Source organism: Rutidosis leptorrhynchoides, chromosome 2 (genome assembly GCF_046630445.1).
Source record: "Rutidosis leptorrhynchoides isolate AG116_Rl617_1_P2 chromosome 2, CSIRO_AGI_Rlap_v1, whole genome shotgun sequence".
Lineage (NCBI taxonomy): Eukaryota > Viridiplantae > Streptophyta > Magnoliopsida > Asterales > Asteraceae > Rutidosis > Rutidosis leptorrhynchoides.
Window position 1 is genome coordinate 477345847 of NC_092334.1, and position 22761 is coordinate 477368607.

The 22761-nt window shown below is 37.2% G+C and overlaps 1 protein-coding gene across 1 annotated transcript; it reads left to right on the forward strand.

Annotated features, from left to right (window-relative positions):
* The first annotated feature begins 15301 nt into the window (after positions 1–15301).
* Positions 15302–15931, forward strand: LOC139889413 (uncharacterized). The gene is made up of 2 exons (XM_071872367.1): positions 15302–15454; positions 15548–15931. The coding sequence occupies exons 1-2, from the start codon at positions 15302–15304 to the stop codon at positions 15929–15931; spliced, it is 537 nt and encodes a 178-aa protein (XP_071728468.1).
* Positions 15932–22761: the final 6830 nt, after the last annotated feature.

Here is a 22761-nt window from a genome sequence, read left to right on the forward strand (position 1 = left end):
CCCGGGGATAGAGATGATGATAATGAACGTAAATAACGATTATGAGGAGGAAGATAATCGTGAATGTGAACCACGATGATGATGATGATGAGGTGAAATGATAATGATGATGATATGGTGATGATGATCGTAAAGAAGGATGCTGCATCTGCTACTGTTTAGATAAATCACCCAAGTATTTTGTTGCATATTCGTTTTTTTTTTGGGTTTTAAGAAGAGAAGCAATGTAAAGACGGGTTAAATAGTGTTGTGATGAGTAATACAACAGATATTTGGAGTAGCTCGAGTGGTTTGAGTCGTGTTACTGGACAAAAGGTCCCGAGTTCGATTATGGTATGAGTCATGTTTTATTTTCTTTATTTTAAACATGCTACTGGACTCAGGTTACAAGAGTTAAATGGGCTGCTGTGGCCCAATGAAAATAGTACCGGGTCATTATTGGATTGTTATCTTGGACTTGAATATGATGGAAACCGAATTATAAGTGATAAATATTTTTGGTATGCAAGTTAGACTAGAAAAATGGAATATACAAGGGTGGTTAGGCGTGTTGTGATTAGGCGAGGGGTCTCAAGTTCGAGCCCAGACTGAGTCAATTTTCTTTTTTATTGAGAACTCACTCATAAGGTAGTAATTTCATTTTAACTAATATTACAATTATTATTATTAACATAATTAATATTATTGTTGTTATCGTTAATGTTAAAAAAATATCATTTTTATAAATATCATTTAGTAAAGGTATTACTATTATTATTATTATTATTAACAAAAGGTTTTTTTTTAAAAATTATTATTTTCATTATTAATATAAGTATTATTATCATTAAAACTATCATTATTATTATTATTATCAATATTACTACTAATATAATTATCATTATTAAGTATATTTACTAATATTATTATTATAAAATAATAACACTTTTTATTTATTATTATTAATATTATTTTATCAAAAGATTTTTAGTTATATAACACTATAGTTAATACATGTAACATATCTATATTAACGTTTTATAATAAATACAAATTGTTTAGTTAAATTACATAAAATAGAAATATTTAAATTACTTCTTGATGAAACATATAATTGATTAAAATAACAATTATATCACTAATAATATGTAAATTTAGTTTTTCGATTACAAGTATATATGTGTTAATATATATACTTGATATAGGTTCGTGAATCCAAGACCAACCTTATATTGTTCAATATAGTCATATGTATTTTTACTACAAAATACATTAGGTGAGTTTCATTTGCTCCCTTTTTAATTGCTTTTGCAATATATATTTTTGGGCTGAGAATACATGCGCTGCTTTTATAAATATTTACGAAATAGACACAAGTACTTAAAATACATTCTACGTTGAGTTGTACCACTGGCATACTTCCCTGTAGCTTAGTAACTAGTATTTACATGGGTATTGTAAACGCGAATCCTGTTGATAGATCTATCGGGCCTGACAACCCCAACCGGACTGGACGACTAGTATTCAACGGTTGCACAGTACTTCGTTTTGTAGGCTACACTTGGTACAGTGTAGTGAGATTTCATAATAAAGGGAATATGCGACGTTGATTAATAGTTAAGTATGGTTACTAAGTGCTCAACCACTTAGAATGCTTTACATACACTTGCGAGTGTATTATGTTTATGATTATGAAATCTTGTGGTCTATTAATATATTGAAATGATTGTTATGATAAACCTATGAACTCACCAACCTTTTGGTTGACACTTTTAAGCATGTTTATTCTCAGGTACGAATTAAGTCTTCCGTTGTGCATTTGCTCAATTGAAAGATATTATTTGGAGTCATTCATGTCATATTTAGGACAACACCTCGCAATGGGACCAGATGTTGATGACTTCGTCCAGGTGGATAAGGACGGGTTATGACATTTATACTCCATCCACATTAATTGGTAATTCAATCTACTCACATGTGAAATTGTTTGCAAATTAAAAGTTTTCGCAGTTTTCGTATTTTTGGTGGTTCTCTTTGAACTTTTGACTTATAATGTATAAGTAAATTAAGTTATTTTATACTCTTAATGTATAAATGTAAAATTAAAAGACAGTAAAATGTAAGGAATAAAACTGTAACATAAATAAATGATATATTGTTAAGAAGGTATTGGTTTTACATGAGTAAATGTGAATAATTTTTTCATTTTGCATGTGTTGTAGTAACCTCGACATTCAGATAATATTTCTCTATAGTTATTGAGCAAAGTAGTACCAAAAAATGCATATCTACAGGTACAAAAGATTTGTTGTATAGTAACAATATTCATAAAATGGAACGTTCTGCATCAATTAAGTTCATAAATACACTCTACTTTTGGAACTCAAGATAACATGTTCAAACATATACTATTAGTGGGTGATGTTGTAAGACCCGTGTATTTATTGTAAATAGTGTATATATGTTAACAAAGTGACGGGGTACGTTTTATATTTAAAAAGGAGCAAGGAATCAGAATTTGCCCAGGTGCGCGCCGCGCAAGTACGCGCAGACAGCTCCTTTTGTTTTATTTAATTATAAATGAGGGCATTTTGGTAAAAACACATTAAGGCCGGATTTAATGCTTGGGATCTGATATTGGAGTGTCATTTACTCCAAAATCCACCAACCTTATCCCTCCAATTCAATTTTAGAGAGAGAGTGATTGTAGAGTGAGAAAGCTCACTTTGAAGGAGAAGAAGTTGCTCTCGGGTTTTATCGCAAGCTTTAAAGTTGTTCATCTCGTCACTTGCTACGTTTTGATAGTTGTGGTATGTCCTAACTTTAATTTCTTACTTTGATTTTGTGTATGGGTTAGGATTTGTGTTGAAGATGAACACTAAGACCCATTTATAGGTAAATTGGGTGTTCTTGAGTAAATTGGGTCATGTAGACTCAATAATGGGTTAGCTAGGGTTTTAAAAGTGATAATTGTTGTTAATGAACCCTAATTGGCTAATAAATTGTTAGAACACTTTAATGATGTGTAAATGGGTGTTATTTGGGTGTATATGACCCCAAATGGGTGTATTGACTTTTAATTGGGTCAAATGGGTCAAAATAGACCAAGGTTGGTTAAGGTTAGTGATTAGTGTTAAAACCTAGTGATTTAATGTGTATGAAGGCCTTGAGTGCCAAGGGTTAGGGTTTTTGGTGAAGATGACCCAATTTAGGGTTAAGTGTCCAAATGAGTCGAGATGACCTAGGAATGGTGTGTAATGTGGGTTTAGATCAAATTGATTGATTTATCATATGCTTGTGAAATAGGTACGTTACCTTGGAGTTCAAGCTTGGTCTAATAATCACCAAAGGCGTAAGGTGAGTGGAATAATTATGCGTTCATGTATATGGCGTATTTATTTGTAAATGTTATGGTATGAACCACGTGCCGGTAGTACCATAACATGTGTGTGATGTGGATTGTGAGTGTGAACCACGTGCCGGTAGCATTATGATGATAATGATGTGAACCACGTGCCGGTAGCATCGAGTGTGAACCACGTACCGGTAGCACTATAAAATGAGGCGTGAACCACGTGCCGGTAGCGTCGAAGTGTGAACCATGTGCCGGTAGCACTATAAACTAGTGAGACTCAAATGCGTATGGTGTGAACCACGTGCCGGTAGCACCATAGCGTTATGGTTAACCATATTATGTTGTGATTGTATAGCATGTTATATATATATATATATATATATATATATATATATATATATATATATATATATATATATATATATATATATATATATATATATATATATATATATATATATATATATTGTGATGAGTACATGCTAATGTGGTTTTGGGATGGTGTACGACTTGTTAGTATTTACGAGTATGTTGATATACTAATTGTGTTACAAGTTCGTATGAGGTATTTGGTATTGTGAATGCGGATAGATAGGTTATATATATGTATGTATAATTATTGCATTCACTAAGCTTTGCTTACCCTCTCGTTGTTTACCATTTTATAGGTTCCGGTGTGGATAAAGGTAAGGGCATTGCTTTGGTTTAGAGATCCCGTCGTTGACTAGGGATGCTTTTGGGACGCGTTGAGTTTTGGAGTTTGACCGATAGATGGGTAGTTTAATCCCAAACGCCATGCTCGTAGTGTAGTTTGGAACTTAAACTTTTGTGGTCGAAACTCTTGTAATTTGTATTAACTTGGTATTTTGGGTCGTGTGGGCCCCACTTGTGAAACTTCATTTTTATGTTTGAAACGTACTGATTTTACTTATATGAACGCGTGACTAAAAGCGTTTTGGCTAAAAATGCCGGGAACCACTCGATCTTTTTCGCATTTAAAGACTTTTGGGACAGACCACTTCGGCACGCCGCGCGGCCTTCCTGGCGCGCCGCGCCAGTTGCTGGACAGTTAATTTTTTTTTTATTTTGTATTTTCACGTGGTTTGTTCGCGGGTTGGTTTGGGATGTTACAAGTGGTATCAGAGCATGGTCTAAGGGATTTAGGTGACTTGAGATAGGCGCTTAGACTTAGACTTTTTGTGTGCGCATTTTGTGCGGGACTTGTAGGACTTTGGGTCGGACCGGGACTTGGTTAGTGCATAGGTTTATGTGAACTAATCATGCGTTATTTGTTTGTGTTGTGTAGCAATCATCAAGCGATATGGACGTTGTACTAGCGAGTTAACGCGACGTGCTCGCGTAGTAATGACTAGCTACCATTACTACGGGTGCAAATCGTGTCAAACATGCAATCTACAATGATTGTTGAGCGAGATGGGGTAGTGTGGGGCGTGTGTATATTTATGTGTTGTGTGTTTTTGTTTCGACGTTTAATCTCTTCCGTTTTATAGAATGAAGATGCGAAACGGACATGACACCGAACATGATAATGGGGGTACAAGTGAGGACCCCGAGTTCACGGCCAAGGTTGAGGCCATCTTTAAACGCCAAAAGGCGGAGTTTCTCGTAGATGTTAAGAAGATGTTTATAGACACGATTGACGAACAAGTCGTCGATATGGTTAAGGAACAAATTAAGATTGTTCTTCAAGAAGAAAATGTGGGGAGGCGAGACTTTTTCTTTAAGAACTTCAAGGATGCTCAACCTCCTACCTTTGAGGGCGAACGAGACCCACTCAAGAGTGCCCGATTCATCTCCGATATGGAGGGGGCTTTTCCCGATAAAAAGACTAGGTATGGTTGTAGCATGTTAAGGGGTGATGCGAAATTGTGGTGGGATGCAAAGATCCAGCTTTATGGTGAAGAACAATGTATGGACTTCACTTGGGATGAATTTAAAGCGGAGTTCTTCGATGAGTACCGAACTTCGGCCGATCTTACAAGGCTTAAGGACGAGCTACATACCTTGAGGCAAGGGTCGATGGACTTGAACACTCTCAAATCCGTGTTTTTGTCCAAGACTCAATTTTGCCCGGAGTATGTCGGGAATGACAAGATGTTGAAGGAAGATTTCTATCGAACTTTGAATGATAGTTATCAAGAAAAGATTAGTGTGAATGTGGTGAAGAGCTTCGATGAATTGTTTAATATGGCGAAGGGTTTTGAAGCACTTGTGTTGAGAAAGAGAAAGTTTGAAGGTTCAAGTCATTCGAATTTTTCAAACAAGAAGTCAAAGAAAGGCACCGAAAGCATGAATAGTGTAAAGAAGAGTACTTCCGAGAATTTCGGGCCCACGTGTTTCAATTGTAAACAAAGGGGACACATGGCCCGTGAATGTACCATTGGCCCGAACAAATTTACTTGCTATAATTGTGGTAAGGAAGGACACAAGAAGACGGAGTGTCCCGACTTGAATAATGATAATGTTAAGCGGATCGAGAAGGCGGCGGGTACGGCTAGGGGTCGTAATTATTTGATGACCAATGAAGAGGCTAAACAATCCAATGAAGTCGTTTCAGGTACTTTCATGGTTAATTCTAATCCGGCTCGGATACTTTTTGATAGTGGTGCTAATTTGTCTTTCGTATCTCCAAGATTTGTGCCTAAGTTAAATAAACCACTAGTAAAGTTGAGTCGTCCGGTAGAAGTTGAAATAGCGGATGGCAAGACGGCGCTAGTGGTTGATGTGTGTAAAAGTTGTAATGTTGTGTTTGGTGCCGAAAGTTTTGAAATTGATCTTATCCCGATGACCTTGGGTGATTTTGATGTTGTCGTTGGTATGGATTGGCTCGATCGTTATAGAGCTGATATCGCAGACCGGTGCCGATATGCACTTTTGTACGGGCATGTCGTCACGTTGTTACCGGTGGTGTGGCTTTCCTTGCTCATGTTGTCGATACTCGTAATGAGCCACCACCTATTCGTGAAATTTCGGTGGTTAATGAGTTTGAAGATGTTTTTCCGGATGAGTTACCGGGTGTTCCGGTGGAAAGACAAGTTGAGTTTCGCATTGAGTTGGTTCCGGGGGCTACCCCCATTGCTAAAACTCCTTATCGTTTAGCACCAACAGAAATGCAAGAGTTGTTGAATCAAATTCAAGAGTTGCTTGAGAAAGGTTTTATTCGACCGAGTGCTTCGCCATGGGGCACTCCGGTTTTATTTGTGAAGAAGAAAGATGGTAGTATGCGTATGTGCATCGATTACCGTGAGTTGAATAAAGTGACGATCAAGAATCGTTATCCGTTACCTAGGATTGACGATTTGTTTGATCAACTTCAAGGTGCAACATATTTCTCTAAGATCGACCTACGGTCCGGCTATCATCAAATGCGGGTCCGTGAGGAAGACATTGAGAAAACGGCTTTCCGAACGCGTTATGGGCATTTTGAGTTTGTGGTGATGCCTTTTGGTCTTACGAATGCACCGGCGGCATTCATGGATCTTATGAACCGAGTGTGCCAACCTATGTTGGACAAGTCGGTTATTGTGTTCATTGACGACATACTAGTCTACTCAAAAAGTATGCACGAACATGAACGTCTCTTGCGTGAAGTTTTGAAGACGCTAAGAAAAGAGAAGTTGTATGCAAAGTTCTCTAAATGTGAATTTTGGCTAAGGGAGGTCCAATTCCTTGGTCATATTGTGAACGAAAGCGGTATCCAAGTAGATCCGGGGAAGATCGAGACGGTGAAAAGTTGGGGACGACCGACTACGCCTACGGAAATCCGAAGTTTTCTCGGATTGGCCGGTTATTATCGTCGGTTTATCCAAGACTTTTCTAAGATTGCTTCTCCGTTAACGAAATTGACAAGAAAGAGTGCTAAGTTTAATTGGGAGAACGAGCAAGAAATTGCTTTTCAATTGTTGAAAGAGAAGTTGTGTCAAGCTCCGGTGTTAGTGTTGCCGGAAGGTGTTGAAGATATGGTGGTTTATTGTGATGCTTCCTTAAATGGGCTCGGGTGTGTTCTTATGCAAAGGGGTAAAGTCATCGCTTATGCCTCTCGTCAATTAAAGGAACACGAAACGAGATACCCGACTCATGATCTCGAGATGGCGGCGGTCGTGCATGCGTTGAAAATTTGGTGCCATTACTTGTATGGTGTCAAGTGTACGATATATTCGGATCATAAGAATTTGAAACATCTTTTCTCTCAAAGAGATTTGAATTATCGTCAACGTAGATGGATGGATGGATGTGGTGAAAGACTATGATTGTGAGATACTTTACCATCCGGGTAAGGCTAATGTGGTTGCGGACGCGTTAAGTCGAAAGACTCAACATCCGGCGATACGTGTAGCATCGTTACGTTTGATTATTACAAATGATTTTCTTGAGAAGCTTGGTGAGATTCAAATCGAGGCTTATGTTCACAATAAACATGCGAAACGAATTGTGGGCCAATCGGAGTTCATTACCATGGGCCCGCGGGGTTTATTGTCTTTCCAGGGAAGGGTGTGGGTGCCTAAGATGGGTGATTATCGATGGGTGCTACTTGATGAAGCACATAAGTCAAGATATTCCATTCATCCGGGCGCGACGAAAATGTATCATGACTTGAAGAAAGATTATTGGTGGCCGGGCATGAAGCGCGATGTTGTAAAATATGTTGAACAATGTGTTACTTGTTTGCAAGTAAAGGCCAAGCACCAAAAGCCGTATGGTAAGTTGCAACCGTTAGAAATACCGAAATGGAAATGGGAGCACATTACCATGGATTTCATAACAAAATTACCTAAGACGGCGAGAACTCAATATGATACGATTTGGGTGATTGTGGACCGGTTGACAAAAAGTGCTTTGTTTCTTCCCATTAAAGAAGCAATATCGTCGGAGGCCTTGGCTAAGTTGTTTATCAAGGAAGTGGTCTCGCGACATGGCGTTCCTATATCTATTATTTCGGATCGAGATACCCGTTTTACATCTCGGTTTTGGGAGAAGTTTCATGAAGATATGGGTACACAATTAAAGATGAGCACGGCGTACCATCCTCAAACGGACGGTCAAACCGAACGTACGAACCAAACTTTGGAAGATATGCTACGGGCGTGCATTATTGACTTCGGTGGTAGTTGGGATGAGCACTTGACTTTGGTGGAATTCTCGTACAATAATAGTTATCATACTAGTATTGGGATGCCACCATATGAGATGCTTTATGGGCGTAGGTGTCGAACTCCCGTTTGTTGGGGAGAAGTGGGTCAAAGGGAAATCGGGAGTACCGATTTAGTTTTGGAGATGAATAACAAGATCGATATTATTCGGGAACATTTGAAAAAGGCTCAAGATAGACAAAAGTCGTATGCCGACAAACGTAGACGAACGATCAAATTTCAAGAAGGCGACATGGTAATGCTTAAGGTTTCGCCATGGAAGGGTATTATTCGATTTCGAAAACGAGGAAAGTTGGCTCCTCGGTTTATTGGGCCGTTCAAGGTTTTAGCTCGTGTTGGTGAAGTTGCATATTGATTGGAATTACCCGAAGAGCTTGCGGGGATCCATAACACGTTTCATGTTTCCTATCTTCGTAAGTGTCTTGCGGATGATTCTTCATGGATGCCATTAGACGAAATTGAGCTAAACAATAAGTTGGAGTATGTGGAAGAGCCGATTGCTATACTCGATGAGAAGGTCAAAAGGTTGAGGCATAAAGAGGTTAGGACCTATAAGGTTCAATGGCGACGGAATAAGGGTTCCGAGTTTACAAGAGAACCCGAAGAGTTTGTGTTGGTTTATCTTCCCGCTTGTCATGCAGCTTGGATTGCGAGGACGCAATCCGAATAAGTGGGGGAGAGTTGTAAGACCCATGTGTTTATTGTAAATAGTGTATATATGTTAAAAAAGTGACGGGGTACGTTTTATATTTAAAAAGGAGCAAGGAATCAGAATTTTCCCAGGTGCGCGCCGCGCGGCCTGGGGGCGCGCCGCGCAAGTACGCGCAGACAGCTCCTTTTATTTTATTTAATTATAAATGAGGGCATTTTGGTAAAAATACATTAAGGCCGGATTTAATGCTTGGGATCTGATATTGGAGTGTCATTTACTCCAAAATCCACCAACCTTATCCCTCCAATTCAATTTTAGAGAGAGAGTGATTGTAGAGTGAGAAAGCTCACTTTGAAGGAGAAGAAGTTGCTCTCGGGTTTTATCGCAAGCTTTAAAGTTGTTCATCTCGTCACTTGCTACGTTTTGATAGTTGTGGTATGTGCTAACTTTAATTTCTTAATTTGATTTTGTGTATGGGTTAGGGTTTGTGTTGAAGATGAACACTAAGACCCATTTGTAGGTAAATTGGGTGTTCTTGAGTAAATTGGGTCATGTAGACTCAATAATGGGTTAGCTAGGGTTTTAAAAGTGATAATTGTTGTTAATGAACCCTAATTGGCTAATAAATTGTTAGAACACTTTAATGATGTGTAAATGGGTGTTATTTGGGTGTAGATGACCCAAATGGGTGTATTGACTTTTAATTGGGTCAAATGGGTCAAAATAGACCAAGGTTGGTTAAGGTTAGTGATTAGTGTTAAAACCTAGTGATTTAATGTGTATGAAGGCCTTGAGTGCCAAGGGTTAGGGTTTTTGGTGAAGATGACCCAATTTAGGGTTAAGTGTCCAAATGGGTCGAGATGACCTAGGAATGGTGTGTAATGTGGGTTTGGATCAAATTGATTGATTTATCATATGCTTGTGAAATAGGTACGTTACCTTGGAGTTCAAGCTTGGTCTAATAATCACCAAAGGCGTAAGGTGAGTGGAATAATTACGCGTTCATGTATATGGCGTATTTATTTGTAAATGTTATGGTATGAACCACGTGCCGGTAGTACCATAACATGTGTGTGATGTGGATTGTGAGTGTGAACTACGTGCCGGTAGCACTATGATGATAATGATGTGAACCACGTGCCGGTAGCATCGAGTGTGAACCACGTGCTGGTAGCACTATAAAATGAGGCGTGAATCACGTGCCGGTAGCGTCGAAGTGTGAACCATGTGTCGGTAGCACTATAAACGAGTGAGACTCAAATGCGTATGGTGTGAACCACGTGCCGGTAGCACCATAGCGTTATGGTTAACCATATTGTGTTGTGATTGTATAGCATGTTATATATATATATATATATATATATATATATATATATATATATATATATATATATATATATATATATATATATATATATATATATATATATATATATATATATATATATTGTGATGAGTACATGCTAATGTGGTTTTGGGATGGTGTACGACTTGTTAGTATTTACGAGTATGTTGATATACTAATTGTGTTACAAGTTCGTATGAGGTATTTGGTATTGTGAATGCGGATAGATAGGTTATATATATGTATGTATAATTATTGCATTCACTAAGCTTTGCTTACCCTCTCGTTGTTTACCATTTTATAGGTTCCGGTGTGGATAAAGGTAAGGGCATTGCTTTGGTTTAGAGATCCCGTCGTTGACTAGGGATGCTTTTGGGACGCGTTGAGTTTTGGAGTTTGACCGATAGATGGGTAGTTTAATCCCAAACGCCATGCTCGTAGTGTAGTTTGGAACTTAAACTTTTGTGGTCGAAACTCTTGTAATTTGTATTAACTTGGTATTTTGGGTTGTGTGGGCCCCTCTTGTGAAACTTCATTTTTATGTTTGAAACGTACTAGTTTTACTTATATGAACGCGTGACTAAAAGCGTTTTGGCTAAAAATGCCGGGAACCACTCGATCTTTTTTGCATTTAAAGACTTTTGGGACAGACCACTTCGGCGCGCCGCGCGGCCTTCCTAGCGCGTCGCGCCAGTTGCTGGACAGTTAATTTTTTTTTTATTTTGTATTTTCACGTGGTTTGTTCGCGGGTTGGGTTGGGATGTTACAGATGTCCCAAAACCTCACACACCTTATTCCAACAAAAACATCTCAACATTTTATTTACTTATTACTTATCTAAGCTTGTAGAAAAGTTCAACTTGCAAGCTGATACCTCATGTGGCAAACCATTAGACTGAAGGTTCAATCACTCATTAGACTGAACGTTCAATCATAGATGTAGTCTCATCCAATCCAACCTAACTGAAGGTTCAATCATAAACAAACCATTAGACTTTTGAGTAGATCAAATTTATTGTGATCAACACAAATTCCAAAGAGTTTGGTACCCTTTGGAAAGACCATCGTTTGATTCTTGATAGTACTTATAGTATTAGCTAAGTTATTGAAAAACCATCGTTCAAAATCTTTAATTTTGTTGTTATTAATCACAAAAAATAACAATATCTGAATAATTTTACCTCATAATTGCCATTGACTTAAGATGAAAGATGCAACGCTTCACATCTCAATCCTTGATACAGTTTAAGAATCCCATGGTGGAGCCTTATGATGAAAGATACCACATGTGAATGTCAAGTATCAACAGTTGATCTTAAGCACATGTAGACAAAGAAAACATTTACATACATGGACTTACACTTTAAGCAGTAAAAAGTGAGATTTGCAAAAACTATAAGTAAAAATAAATACATTAAACGAACTTAAAAATAAACAAAAAAAAATTGCCACTGGGAATTTTTGAACAACCTCTTGATTAGTAGCATCACTATTAGACTAAGAAACATAGCTGAAGATGAGTTACCTATAATTACGACAATTGCATATGTATGATTAAATTGAAGGATTACTTTTTATCCAAACCATTCCTTCTTCAAGTTTTGAGTTTATGTGTGACTATTTTGTTGCTTTTTGTTATATCAAATTCCAACTAAAAGAGCACAAGGCTAAAGTAGTGAAAATCATAAAAGTTTCAGCAATTTTTTTCAACAAAAGCTACACTAATTTAAATAAAAGAAATTCCTTATCATAAAGTGATACTCCACATCTATCACATTTTAACAAAAAAAAAAAATCACTGCGATTTTAAACATAAAATCAAATACCAAATTAACGTTACCTCTTAACAACACAGGTCATGACCTGCACGAAACATATAAATTAAAATAGTTAAAACAAATATGTTAAACTAAAAATGTTCATTCACATTGCTTACCTTAAAAAAGATAGGTACATCCTCTGGAGTATAAGTATGCGGGTTTGTGAAGATCTAAAACAGATATTGAAACCAAGTTATCCAACTTAATCTCATCAAGAGGGGTGCTAGTTTCATTCGTGACTCATTCACTTAAAAATAAGCATACACTGATAAAACTTTAGTTACGTCAAAAACCTATAGGTTCATGTTTTAAGCCAACAACCCATTTCTATTTGGACCCACCCATCTTGCCTACTCGTAGGGTATCTTTTAATCGTTAAGATATATATTAGTATATATATCGTGATCTTCTTTTCTATAAAAAAAAAAAAAAACAATGTACAATGTATATAATTATAAGTTGTGTAATATGGTAATTAGATGGAGGCTACGTAGATTATTTGTTTAATGTGTATATATATATATATATATATATATATATATATATATATATATATATATATATATATATATATATATATATATATATATATATATATATATTATAGTGTTTCAATAAAGAGGGAAACAGTTTTTTGAGAGGAAGTAATTTTTTCGTTTATAAAAAAAATCATATATTAAAATCACATGAAAATATGAACATTTAGAAAAGACACTTTGTGATAAATGTTATTATTTTAGTGGGAAACGTTTGAAGAAATAAATGATAACACGCATCATATGTAATGTTTTAATTAAAGTTTTTTTTAGGGGTTAGAAATTAGTGTTTAGAAATTAGACTTTAGATTTAATTTTTAACACGAACGGTTTAGAGTTTGGAGTTTAGGGTTTTGGATTTTAGATTTTGGGTTTAGGGAATAAACCCAAAATTCTAAACTCTAAATCTGGCTAAATTTTGAAAAAACAACTTCATTTAAGATGAAAAAAAAACGATGAAAAAAACATTACTTCACGATGCATGTAACCATTTATTTCTTCGAGCGTTTTCCTGTCAAAATAATAACATTTATCACAAAGTGTCTTTTTTAAATGTTTATATTTTCATGTGATCTTAATGTTTGGAAAAATAATTTCAAAAAAAAGAAAGAATAAAAAAATACTTTCCCTTCTTCCAAAAAAATATTTCCCTCTTGATGATTATATATATATATATATATATATATATATATATATATATATATATATATATATATATATATATATATATATATATATATCGTGATCTTTTTTTCTAATCGTTAAGGTATATATTAGAATTGGAGAAGAATTCACATATATATAGTGGAGAGATCAAGGGATAAGCACTAATTTGGGGACAAGTGATTTTGCTTTTTTATATCTTTATTTCTAGAGCTCAAATTTAAAAAATAAAAATTTCCGGGAGTAGTATTTAGTGTGTAGATTCAGAAAAAAAGTTTTTTTTTATTTTTTTTATTTTGACAGCTGCTTAACTTACATCTGATGTATGTTAACCTGTTTTGAGTTTTTTTTAAAATTTAGCCAGATTTAGAGTTTCGGGTTTAGATGAAAGAAAGGGTGAGGCTTGTGGGCGGCACGTGGGCAGAAGGGAGGATAAGCTGCTGCCATTAGTGTCCTTGTGGGCGCTTGTCTGGGCGGTGGGAAGGGTATAATTGTTGGGACCCGCCTTAATATCAATTAAAATTCCTCATTGACCTTTAATTTGGCAAAAGGAATTAGAAATGCAATTCAAGATGAATAGAGCATGAATGCATGATATAGAGGAGGAAAGTTGTATTCAGATCTAAGTGTATGGGATGACAATAAGTAGCAAAGTCTAAAAAATACGATGAGAATACTAAAAAAATACAATAAAGTGTTGCAAATTGGAGAATGTTATGTGAACGTTTCAAGAAGAGATTATCAGGCTGGAAATCTAACATGTTGTCCATTGGTGGTCGACTCACAGTTTTAAAATCGGTTTTGGGTTAGTTGGGCATTTATTATTTGTAACGACCCGTCAAAATCGCTATTGACGCGGCACGTTAATCATTGATTCCACAGTGAGGTTTTGACCTCTATATGATACGTTTTGATAAAATATTGCATTCATTAAAATAAGTGACTTTCTAAACATATAAAGTTATAAACATGTGGGTGAGTGCTTAGGTATAAGCAAATCCCCAAAATACATAAGTTTTTATCATACAGTTTGACATCACAGTCAAATTATTTATTACACAACGCAGTTTTATTTCGAATGCAAAAAACTTTATACAAAGCATGAGAGACTCCATGCAGGCAACAAGCACATCATAGCGGAAGCAGTCTAAGGACTTGAGAATAAAACATGCTAAAAAGTCAACACGAATGTTGGTGAGTTATAGGTTTAATTGCTCGAGTCATAAATATATATAAAGATAGACCACAAGATTTCATCAAAAGTTTATCAATAGATTCTACGTAACAGAGCACCCTGGTAACTAAACTTTAACGTTATAATGATAATTACCCCATTCGTTTTAATACAGCCCAGTTTATCAATAGTATGTTACTGTAGCAAATAGTGTTTACTGCAGCAAATAGTGTTTTAATGTAGCAAAGTCGGTTTCACTGTAGCAAATAGTGTTGTACTGTAGCAAAGTCGTTTTCACTGTAGCAAATAGTGTTTTACTGTAGTAAAGTGATTTTTATAATTATCACAGGTTATGACGTTCGTGAATCGTCGAAAAAAAATCGAAAGGTACATGAATGTGTAAACTAGTTCAAAAAGTTTTAAGACTCAACATAATAGGTTCGCTTATCGTGTCGGACACATTTATCCTGTAACTAATTTATTAATATGAAATTTTCTGGGTCATCACATTATTTCTCTATTTATAAATGTCCAGAAACTCTCATCAATGATCTAGAAGGTTTGGGTGCTAGTTTCTTTTGGGGTTCCACGACGGATAAAAATAAAATGTATTGGGTTCATTGGGATCAAGCACTTACGTCTTATGATGAAGGTGGCTTGAATGTTGAAAGTATCCTTGCGTTCAACAACGCTTTACTCCTTAAATGGGTGTGGCGGTTCGTTTCACGCGAAGGTTCGATTTGGTCACAAATTATAAGGGTTATATATGGTGTTCAAGGTGGTTTAGATAACCCATCTCGTTACAGTAGGTCTACTTAGATAACTATTGTGCAATTGTTATATAAACTGAAGCAAACTCAAGTTATTCCCAATAATGGGCTTCGTGTAAAGTTGGAAAATGGTAGAAACACTTGTTTTAGGACCAATAATTGGAGAGGCGACAGCCCATTAAATATCAAATTCAATAGGCTATATCATTTAGATTTAGATGGGGATTGCAAAGTGGCGGATCGAGTTCATAATGGAAATTGGGTCTGGATTTGGAAAAGGGATATTGGGCCTCGAAATTCAGCATCTCTTCAGGAACTAATTGAGTTGTTGGGCCAAGTTTCTGCTGCGGATGGCTTGGATAGATGGGAATGGACTTTAACATCTGATGGTATATATAGTGTTAGCTATTCAAGATCCATTATAGATGGTTATTTGCTTCCTACTGATAACATCGTTACTAGATGATATAAACAATTGACACGTAAGGTTAATGTGTTTTTATGGAGGGTGTCATGGAATAGACTTCCTACTCGCCTTAATTTCGCGGTTCGTGGGATGGTGTGACTCCCCGTACAAAACCATCATGTACGGATCATCAACAACAGGTTTATTACACAGTATAATACTATATGCTGTTTTAAAACAAGTTTTGCATTCATGAAAAGGTAACGTTTTTACCAACGTCAAACGTTTTACAAAAGATAACGTGCTTCTACGAATAGAAGGCATTAACATAAGTACGTGACACAAAGGTCATTACAACACCATTGTTCAAAAATAACATAAGTTGTGAATGTAAAATAAAAGTTCCATGCTTGAGACATCTCTAAACAATGCAGCGGAAGTCTAACACAGCGAGTCTGTAATAGCAAGTCTATAACACCAAGACTATAACAGCAAGTCTAACAGCGGAAGCAACAACGTCTAAGCACCTGAGAAATACAAACTTTAAAATGTCAACACTAATGTTGGTGAGCTATAGTTTGTTTTAATCAGCAATGTGATGTACACCACGAGATTTCATATTCCAAATAGTATAAAAAGTATATGCTTATCCGTGGGCACCCGGTAACTAACTTAACGTATGTAACGACCCGACAAAATCGTCATTGACGGCGCCGTTAACTTAGGTCCCGTTACGTGGTCATAGTCCCTAAATGAGACGCGTTTGACCAAAATTATGTCGCATTCATTTGAAACGTATAAGACTTACAAAGTTTTAAGTTACCAAGCGGTTCGACAACAAGTTTAAGTTTACAAAAGTGATAAAGTATAAATGAAATAACTTGCGACATAATTAGTTTTAAATCACAGTTGCTATAAATAGCGTAAGTATGTATGCTTTAAGTTTGAATCCAAAAGTGATATCGCTAGCGTATGCATGTATGCTTGACTCCAAGCAAGTAATCAGAGTGTATGCATGTATGCTTGACCCCAAGCAAGTATGAGTGTACGCGGAAGCATGTATCAAATAGCCATTCATGAACATGAGAAACATATAGAAAACTGTCAACGAAAACGTTGGTGAAATCATAGGTGTATTTGTAAACGTTGTTTTTGAACCACAAGATTTTGTATTTCCATAACGTTGATTATCCAAATCGTTTGCATTCCAAAAGTATGATCGCGAGCACCCAATTATCAAGACTTAACTGTTTTGTACTCTGTTACGTAGTGTTAGAACATACACTAAACCTGAAAATATATTTCATCCGCTAACGGTACCGAACCATCCGAATGAGGCTCGTCAAGCCCATGTGATCACATAATATAAGTTCTCGCTTACACCCTGCAAGTGTAACTAATGATAATTGAATTGAGGCTTTTTGTTCTAACTCGCTGTGGAATGTTTGTTTTCGTACTTGTGTTCAACGCATAAAAGTATGTAGTATAAAACTGTATATGTTTCTCATCCCATGATTTAAAAGTATAAAAGTGGTTGAAAAGATGGGACTATGATCTCACCTCGAGTGCACGAGTATAAATGTACTTCACAAAGTAAACGTGTGCATGAAAGTTGTTTAGTCTTGACCTAAACAAGTAAGTTGTATCAATTAACCGGTTACGACATAAGGTTGGGCGAAATGTGTTCAATTAGTCCTATGGCTCGTTACGACTCGATTAAATAGCATGTGAGTCGCGTTGTCAAGTTTCATGCAAGAATCAAGTAAAAAATAAGATTAGAACGATTGCATAAGTATTTGTTAAGTTTGAATAAAAGTCAACTTTGGTCAAAGTCAACGAAAAAGTCAACAGGGTCGGGTCGGGTATCCGACAATTTTTCTATGAAAGATTAGCATATATAAGTATGTTGGCCAAGTTTCATGTTTATCGGGGGTGCGTAGCATAGTTAGAATTAAACAAAAATTGGTAATTTTGGACAGCCCACTTTCCACGCTTTAAGCTTCGCGTGGCTAGAGGAGCCGCGCCGCGGCTTAACACACACAAAAAAATGCTGGTCTGTTTCATGTATATGCTCGAACAAACTTCAAACAAACATAACTTATGAATCGTAAATATTCAAAACAAGTATCTTACATCGTTAGAAAGGTAATTTAACAAGGAATACAACTAAACACATTTCATTAAACAAAAACATCATTTACAATAACCGAAATCTCGCCGAAAGATCATTATTTAACGTTTCAAGCTCAAAAATGAAAATGGTGATTCGGGAATCCAATTTACACATACGATACGCCGTTTCGAAGGTAATTAAACATACAATACAACTAAACACTTACTAACAAAATTTCATAGCATTAAATGCATCAAAATTCATATTCAAGGTTACTAAACCCTAACCAAAAATCATGAATTCAACAATTTTTGTTTATGAAGTTTTTCTAAGTCAACCAACATACCAAAATGAAGCTAGTGATGCTAGTAATACATTTAATACATGTGTTGGTCCCTTAATAACAACAGGAGTATTGTAGGGGGGGTGAATACAATTCTTTTCTTAATTAACTAGTCAGTTAAACACGTTTAGTATTCTGTAGTAAATAAGATAGAGTCACATGTAATTTTCAACTGTTATTCTTTATTGATTAAATCAGAAAGAATCACAACTATCCTTGGCGGAAATGATAGTTGGTTGATACAGATTACCTAGATTATAGCTAAGAGATAAACTAAAGCTATTACACGGTTTTGACTCTAACAGATAAACCCACACCACTAGTTTTTACAATAGTGGATACAACAATATATATAGTAGTTCTATTAACCGTGTAATTAATCTATTGTCCACTAGTACATTGGATGCCTTGTACTTGTGGGGACAATTGTGTCAGAAGGCGTGCTCTCCTTCTTTCCTCTTAGGTAGCTATTTGCAGGAACACACCAATTTGGTTTGGCACTACCATTTGATTTAAACAAATGGAATGTTGTGTTCCCTAGGTATGAATAAAGTATAACACATGTCTGCACATGCGTTCCACTTCTGCATTCCCACGTGGTCTTGTAAGGTCACTTGTCAGCCGCCGACTCCTGTCCTTTTCTGTTCAACTTTGTCTTCGACTTCTGTTGAACAGTGCGTTGATGTAGACCACTCTGGGAAACTACCATGCTTGTAATGGAGCATGGCTGTCTTGTGTTGTATGCTAATATCCAGACTTACTGGTCCTTCATATGCTGAGTCACTTGATATTCTTGATTTGCTGGGTGCACATCCTGTGCTGATTCGAAGAATACATTTCTACCTTGTGCTGATAGACTAGGCAGCATACTAAACACTCGACACAGCTATATTAGCTGACTATACATAAACAAACGTGTGCTGGCTGCACATAACACTTTAGTGCAAATAAATATTGTTTTGTCATAATTAAATCCTTAATTATTTTGGGGACTCAACAATCTCCCCCTATTTGATGATGACAAAACCTATGACTTGAAGAGAAAACACTAAAGCCAGCACTTAGGGACCTAGAGAGAGTAGACAGTAAATTCGTCCCTTTAAGTTTGTTTTGGGATCTTTTGATGAGTTATCTATATCTTATAATTTGATATGATTTTGAAGATAAACTCACTTTACTTACATTACATCAGATATATACAATAATTACAAGATAATTCATAATAAAAAGTAAATTACAAAGATACAAGTTAAGCACATAGGAGACTATCTATCTTTATCCCTTTCTCTTTCTCTTTCTTCATCAGATAGCTCCTCTTGTTTAATCTTCCAGGCTTCAGGGAACAGGAGAGGTAATTCAGCAGGGTCAAAAACAGGGATGAAAGGAGGTAGAACAATTCGGCTTCTCCCAGTTGGTCCTTCACCAGTAGGTTGCTTCCCTTTAGGCTTTTGAGCAAGAAATTCATCAACATCAACTACTGGTGCATTCCCAAACTTAGTTGCCTTCTTGAACAGCTGTTGGAGTTCAGTCTTAAGAGCACTCTTGATAGCACTCTCACCTTTACCAATGAAATACTCCAAGATTTCTATCCATTCACTGAATCCAAGAGTTCTTAAGTCATCAAAACTAATCCTTTCTTGAACATTGTTATCCCTGACAACATTGAAAGCCCTTTTTGTCCCCCTGTTTACCTTGATAATTCTGCAGGGATTAGATCTTCTATTCATCACATTACCATACCTGCTCTTATAATAAGTATCAGGAAACTCAATATTGTGATCAGGTACTACAGGAGCAGTGGTAGGTACTTTCTCAGCAGTTTCTATCTTATCAAAAACCTTATCCTGTTCTTTGACAATGGCTCTCGCTAGTTTGAGGGACTCAGCCTGTTGCTCTCTGTCAGCAGCCAATCTGTCTTCAATATCCTGAAGCCTTGATCGTTCAGCAAGTTCAGCATCAGCAGCTTCTCTGGCTTCCCTTTCAGCAGCTAAACCCATCAGATAATCATCATAAGAAATGTTCAGGGATCTTACTGCTTCAATCATCTTTCTACCCTCTTCAGTACTAAGGGCAACACAATACTCCCTTATATCCATACCCAGCTGGAGAGCATCTTCAAAATGAATTCTTTCATCAGTAGTAGAGAGCCTGAGACCACTGTTATTCAAGTACACCCTAATGTCAACGCCAAAGGTTAGTGCAGCAATATAGCGTGGCTGATCAAGAGGGTGATGCAGCAGCCTGACTTGACGAATTCTTTCATTAAGTTCAATTTGTCTTTGTTCAAGCAACTCTGGAACAGTGATCTGAAGTCTGTAGGCATCTCTTTCATCTGGGTTCATTTTTCTGATGTTCTGCTCACCATGGGTTACTGAGTCATCTTCCCAAGTGATATGTTTGTCATGAACCCTTGGGGAAGATGGAGGATACATAGATGATTCACAGCTGCCAGATGAACTAACTGGATGCTGATTGACCCGGTTATCCTGTGTTCTGTCAAAGTAAACTTGAATCTGGGGAGGAAGAGGAGATAGAACAAATGTTTGGCCGTCTCTTCCCCAGACTGTGAAGTGAGCAGGATCAACCGTTTCATCATCTACTTGTTTAGCACCCAGCTCAACCGAATTTGCTGGGTCTTCAACACTTGTACTACCCAGCAGCACACTTCTGGCTGGGTCTTCTATCACAGCACTCCTTGCTGTGTCTTCAATGCCAGCTGACTGATTAGTATCAGCTGGCTCAACCACTTCAGTACCTTCATCAGCTGCCTCGAATAGGGGTCCTTTCCTCAGGGGCTGATTGTCCCTAGGAGCAGATTTCACCCTGTATTTGTCAATAGGCCTGGGTTCAGCTGATGGTTCTTGTGTCGATACTGGTTGAATAGGAGGCAGGTAAGGAACAATAGCAAGATGCTCCCCCTGTCTAATAACATCATCATCATTAAGGATGATTGTTTCTGCTGGCTGTGTTTGTTGTGTAGCTGGCTGAGCAGCAGATGCTGGTTGAGGAGTAGAGCTGGCTTCTAACATAGCATCAACCCATTTCATGAAAATATCAGCTCTAACTCCACCAGTTGACTCAGTAGAATCAAGGTAATCCTTCATCTCAGCAGGAGTCATGTTCCTGATTCTTTCTGCTCTCTGTGCATACAGCTTTGCCCTCTGTTTGTCGTATTTGACCATGAACTTGGCATTTCTTTTTCTTGCCTCTTTTCTGTGTTTATCAAAGACAGTCAGGTCATCATCGACTTCCATTGCTTTTGGACTCAGCCATCTTCTGTGCATAATCTTACGACGTTTAAGTTCAGCAAAGGCCTCAAACTTGGCATTGAAGGCATCATCTAGTTCCTGCTGTCGCTTTTGATGTCTCTCTAACTTCCTCTTCATTTTACGTTCAATAGATTGAGACAGCACAAAAGCTTCAGCTACAGCCATATCAGAAACATCACTGGGCTTACTGCCAGAACCAATATCATCCACTGGTGTGGCAGACACACTGGGTTGAGTACCACCAGTTGCCTGTGCACCACCAGCTTCAGTATGAGCGTTGCTGGGCTTAGGGCCAGTGTCTTGACCATCACCATCACCATCTCCATCTCTCCTGGGTTGTTTAGGAGCCTTTTCATGTTCATGCTCCCCCTCAGACTGTTTTCTCTTTTTAGATTTCTTTTTGGACTTTTTCTCCCCCTTTTTGTCATCAGCACGGGCAGTAGGGTGAATAGAAGGGGAGACAGTAGCATCAAGATCACTGTCTGACTGAGGAGCAGAGAAGGCAAAATTGTTCCACTCAGCAACCTCTGGAGTAAGATGGGCACCAGGATCCACACCAAATTGTCTTAGCAGAAGATTGGAGGATCTAACTTCATTCCTGGCTACACCCATAGCCATTTGTTCAACGATGGCCCGAACATCACCTTGCAAAGCAGCCATTCGTTGCATGTTTTCAACCATCTGAACATAGGCAGCAGCAGGAATCATGTTAGCCATTTGAGCTTCCTGCGATTCCAATCTCTCGTGTAACACCCTGTTCTCCTCATTTAAGAAAGTATTTCTGCGGTTAGCAGCATCCAAATCAGCTTGGAGTCGGGTGATATTTTCACAGTACTCATTGTGAGAGATAATTCGCCTTTGAAGCTCCTCTTCATCTTCGTGGTGCTTTGTGATTGCTTCGACTGCCACATCAGCAAAAGCACACACCTGCTGGAGTTTAAGATCAATAGGAGTTGTAACAGCCTCTCCAGCAGATCTGACAGCAGCAGAGACACTATCAACAATAGCTCTGCGAATAGTTTCCTCCAAATTTGGTGTGATCCCTTGCAGTGTCTTATAGACAGCAAAGGTGGAAATATCAGCAACCTCATCTGCATTGAACTTTAAGTATGCAGAGGTTGAAGGTTGGTCAGCACAAGCTAACAGAGGAGTATCACCGTGGGGT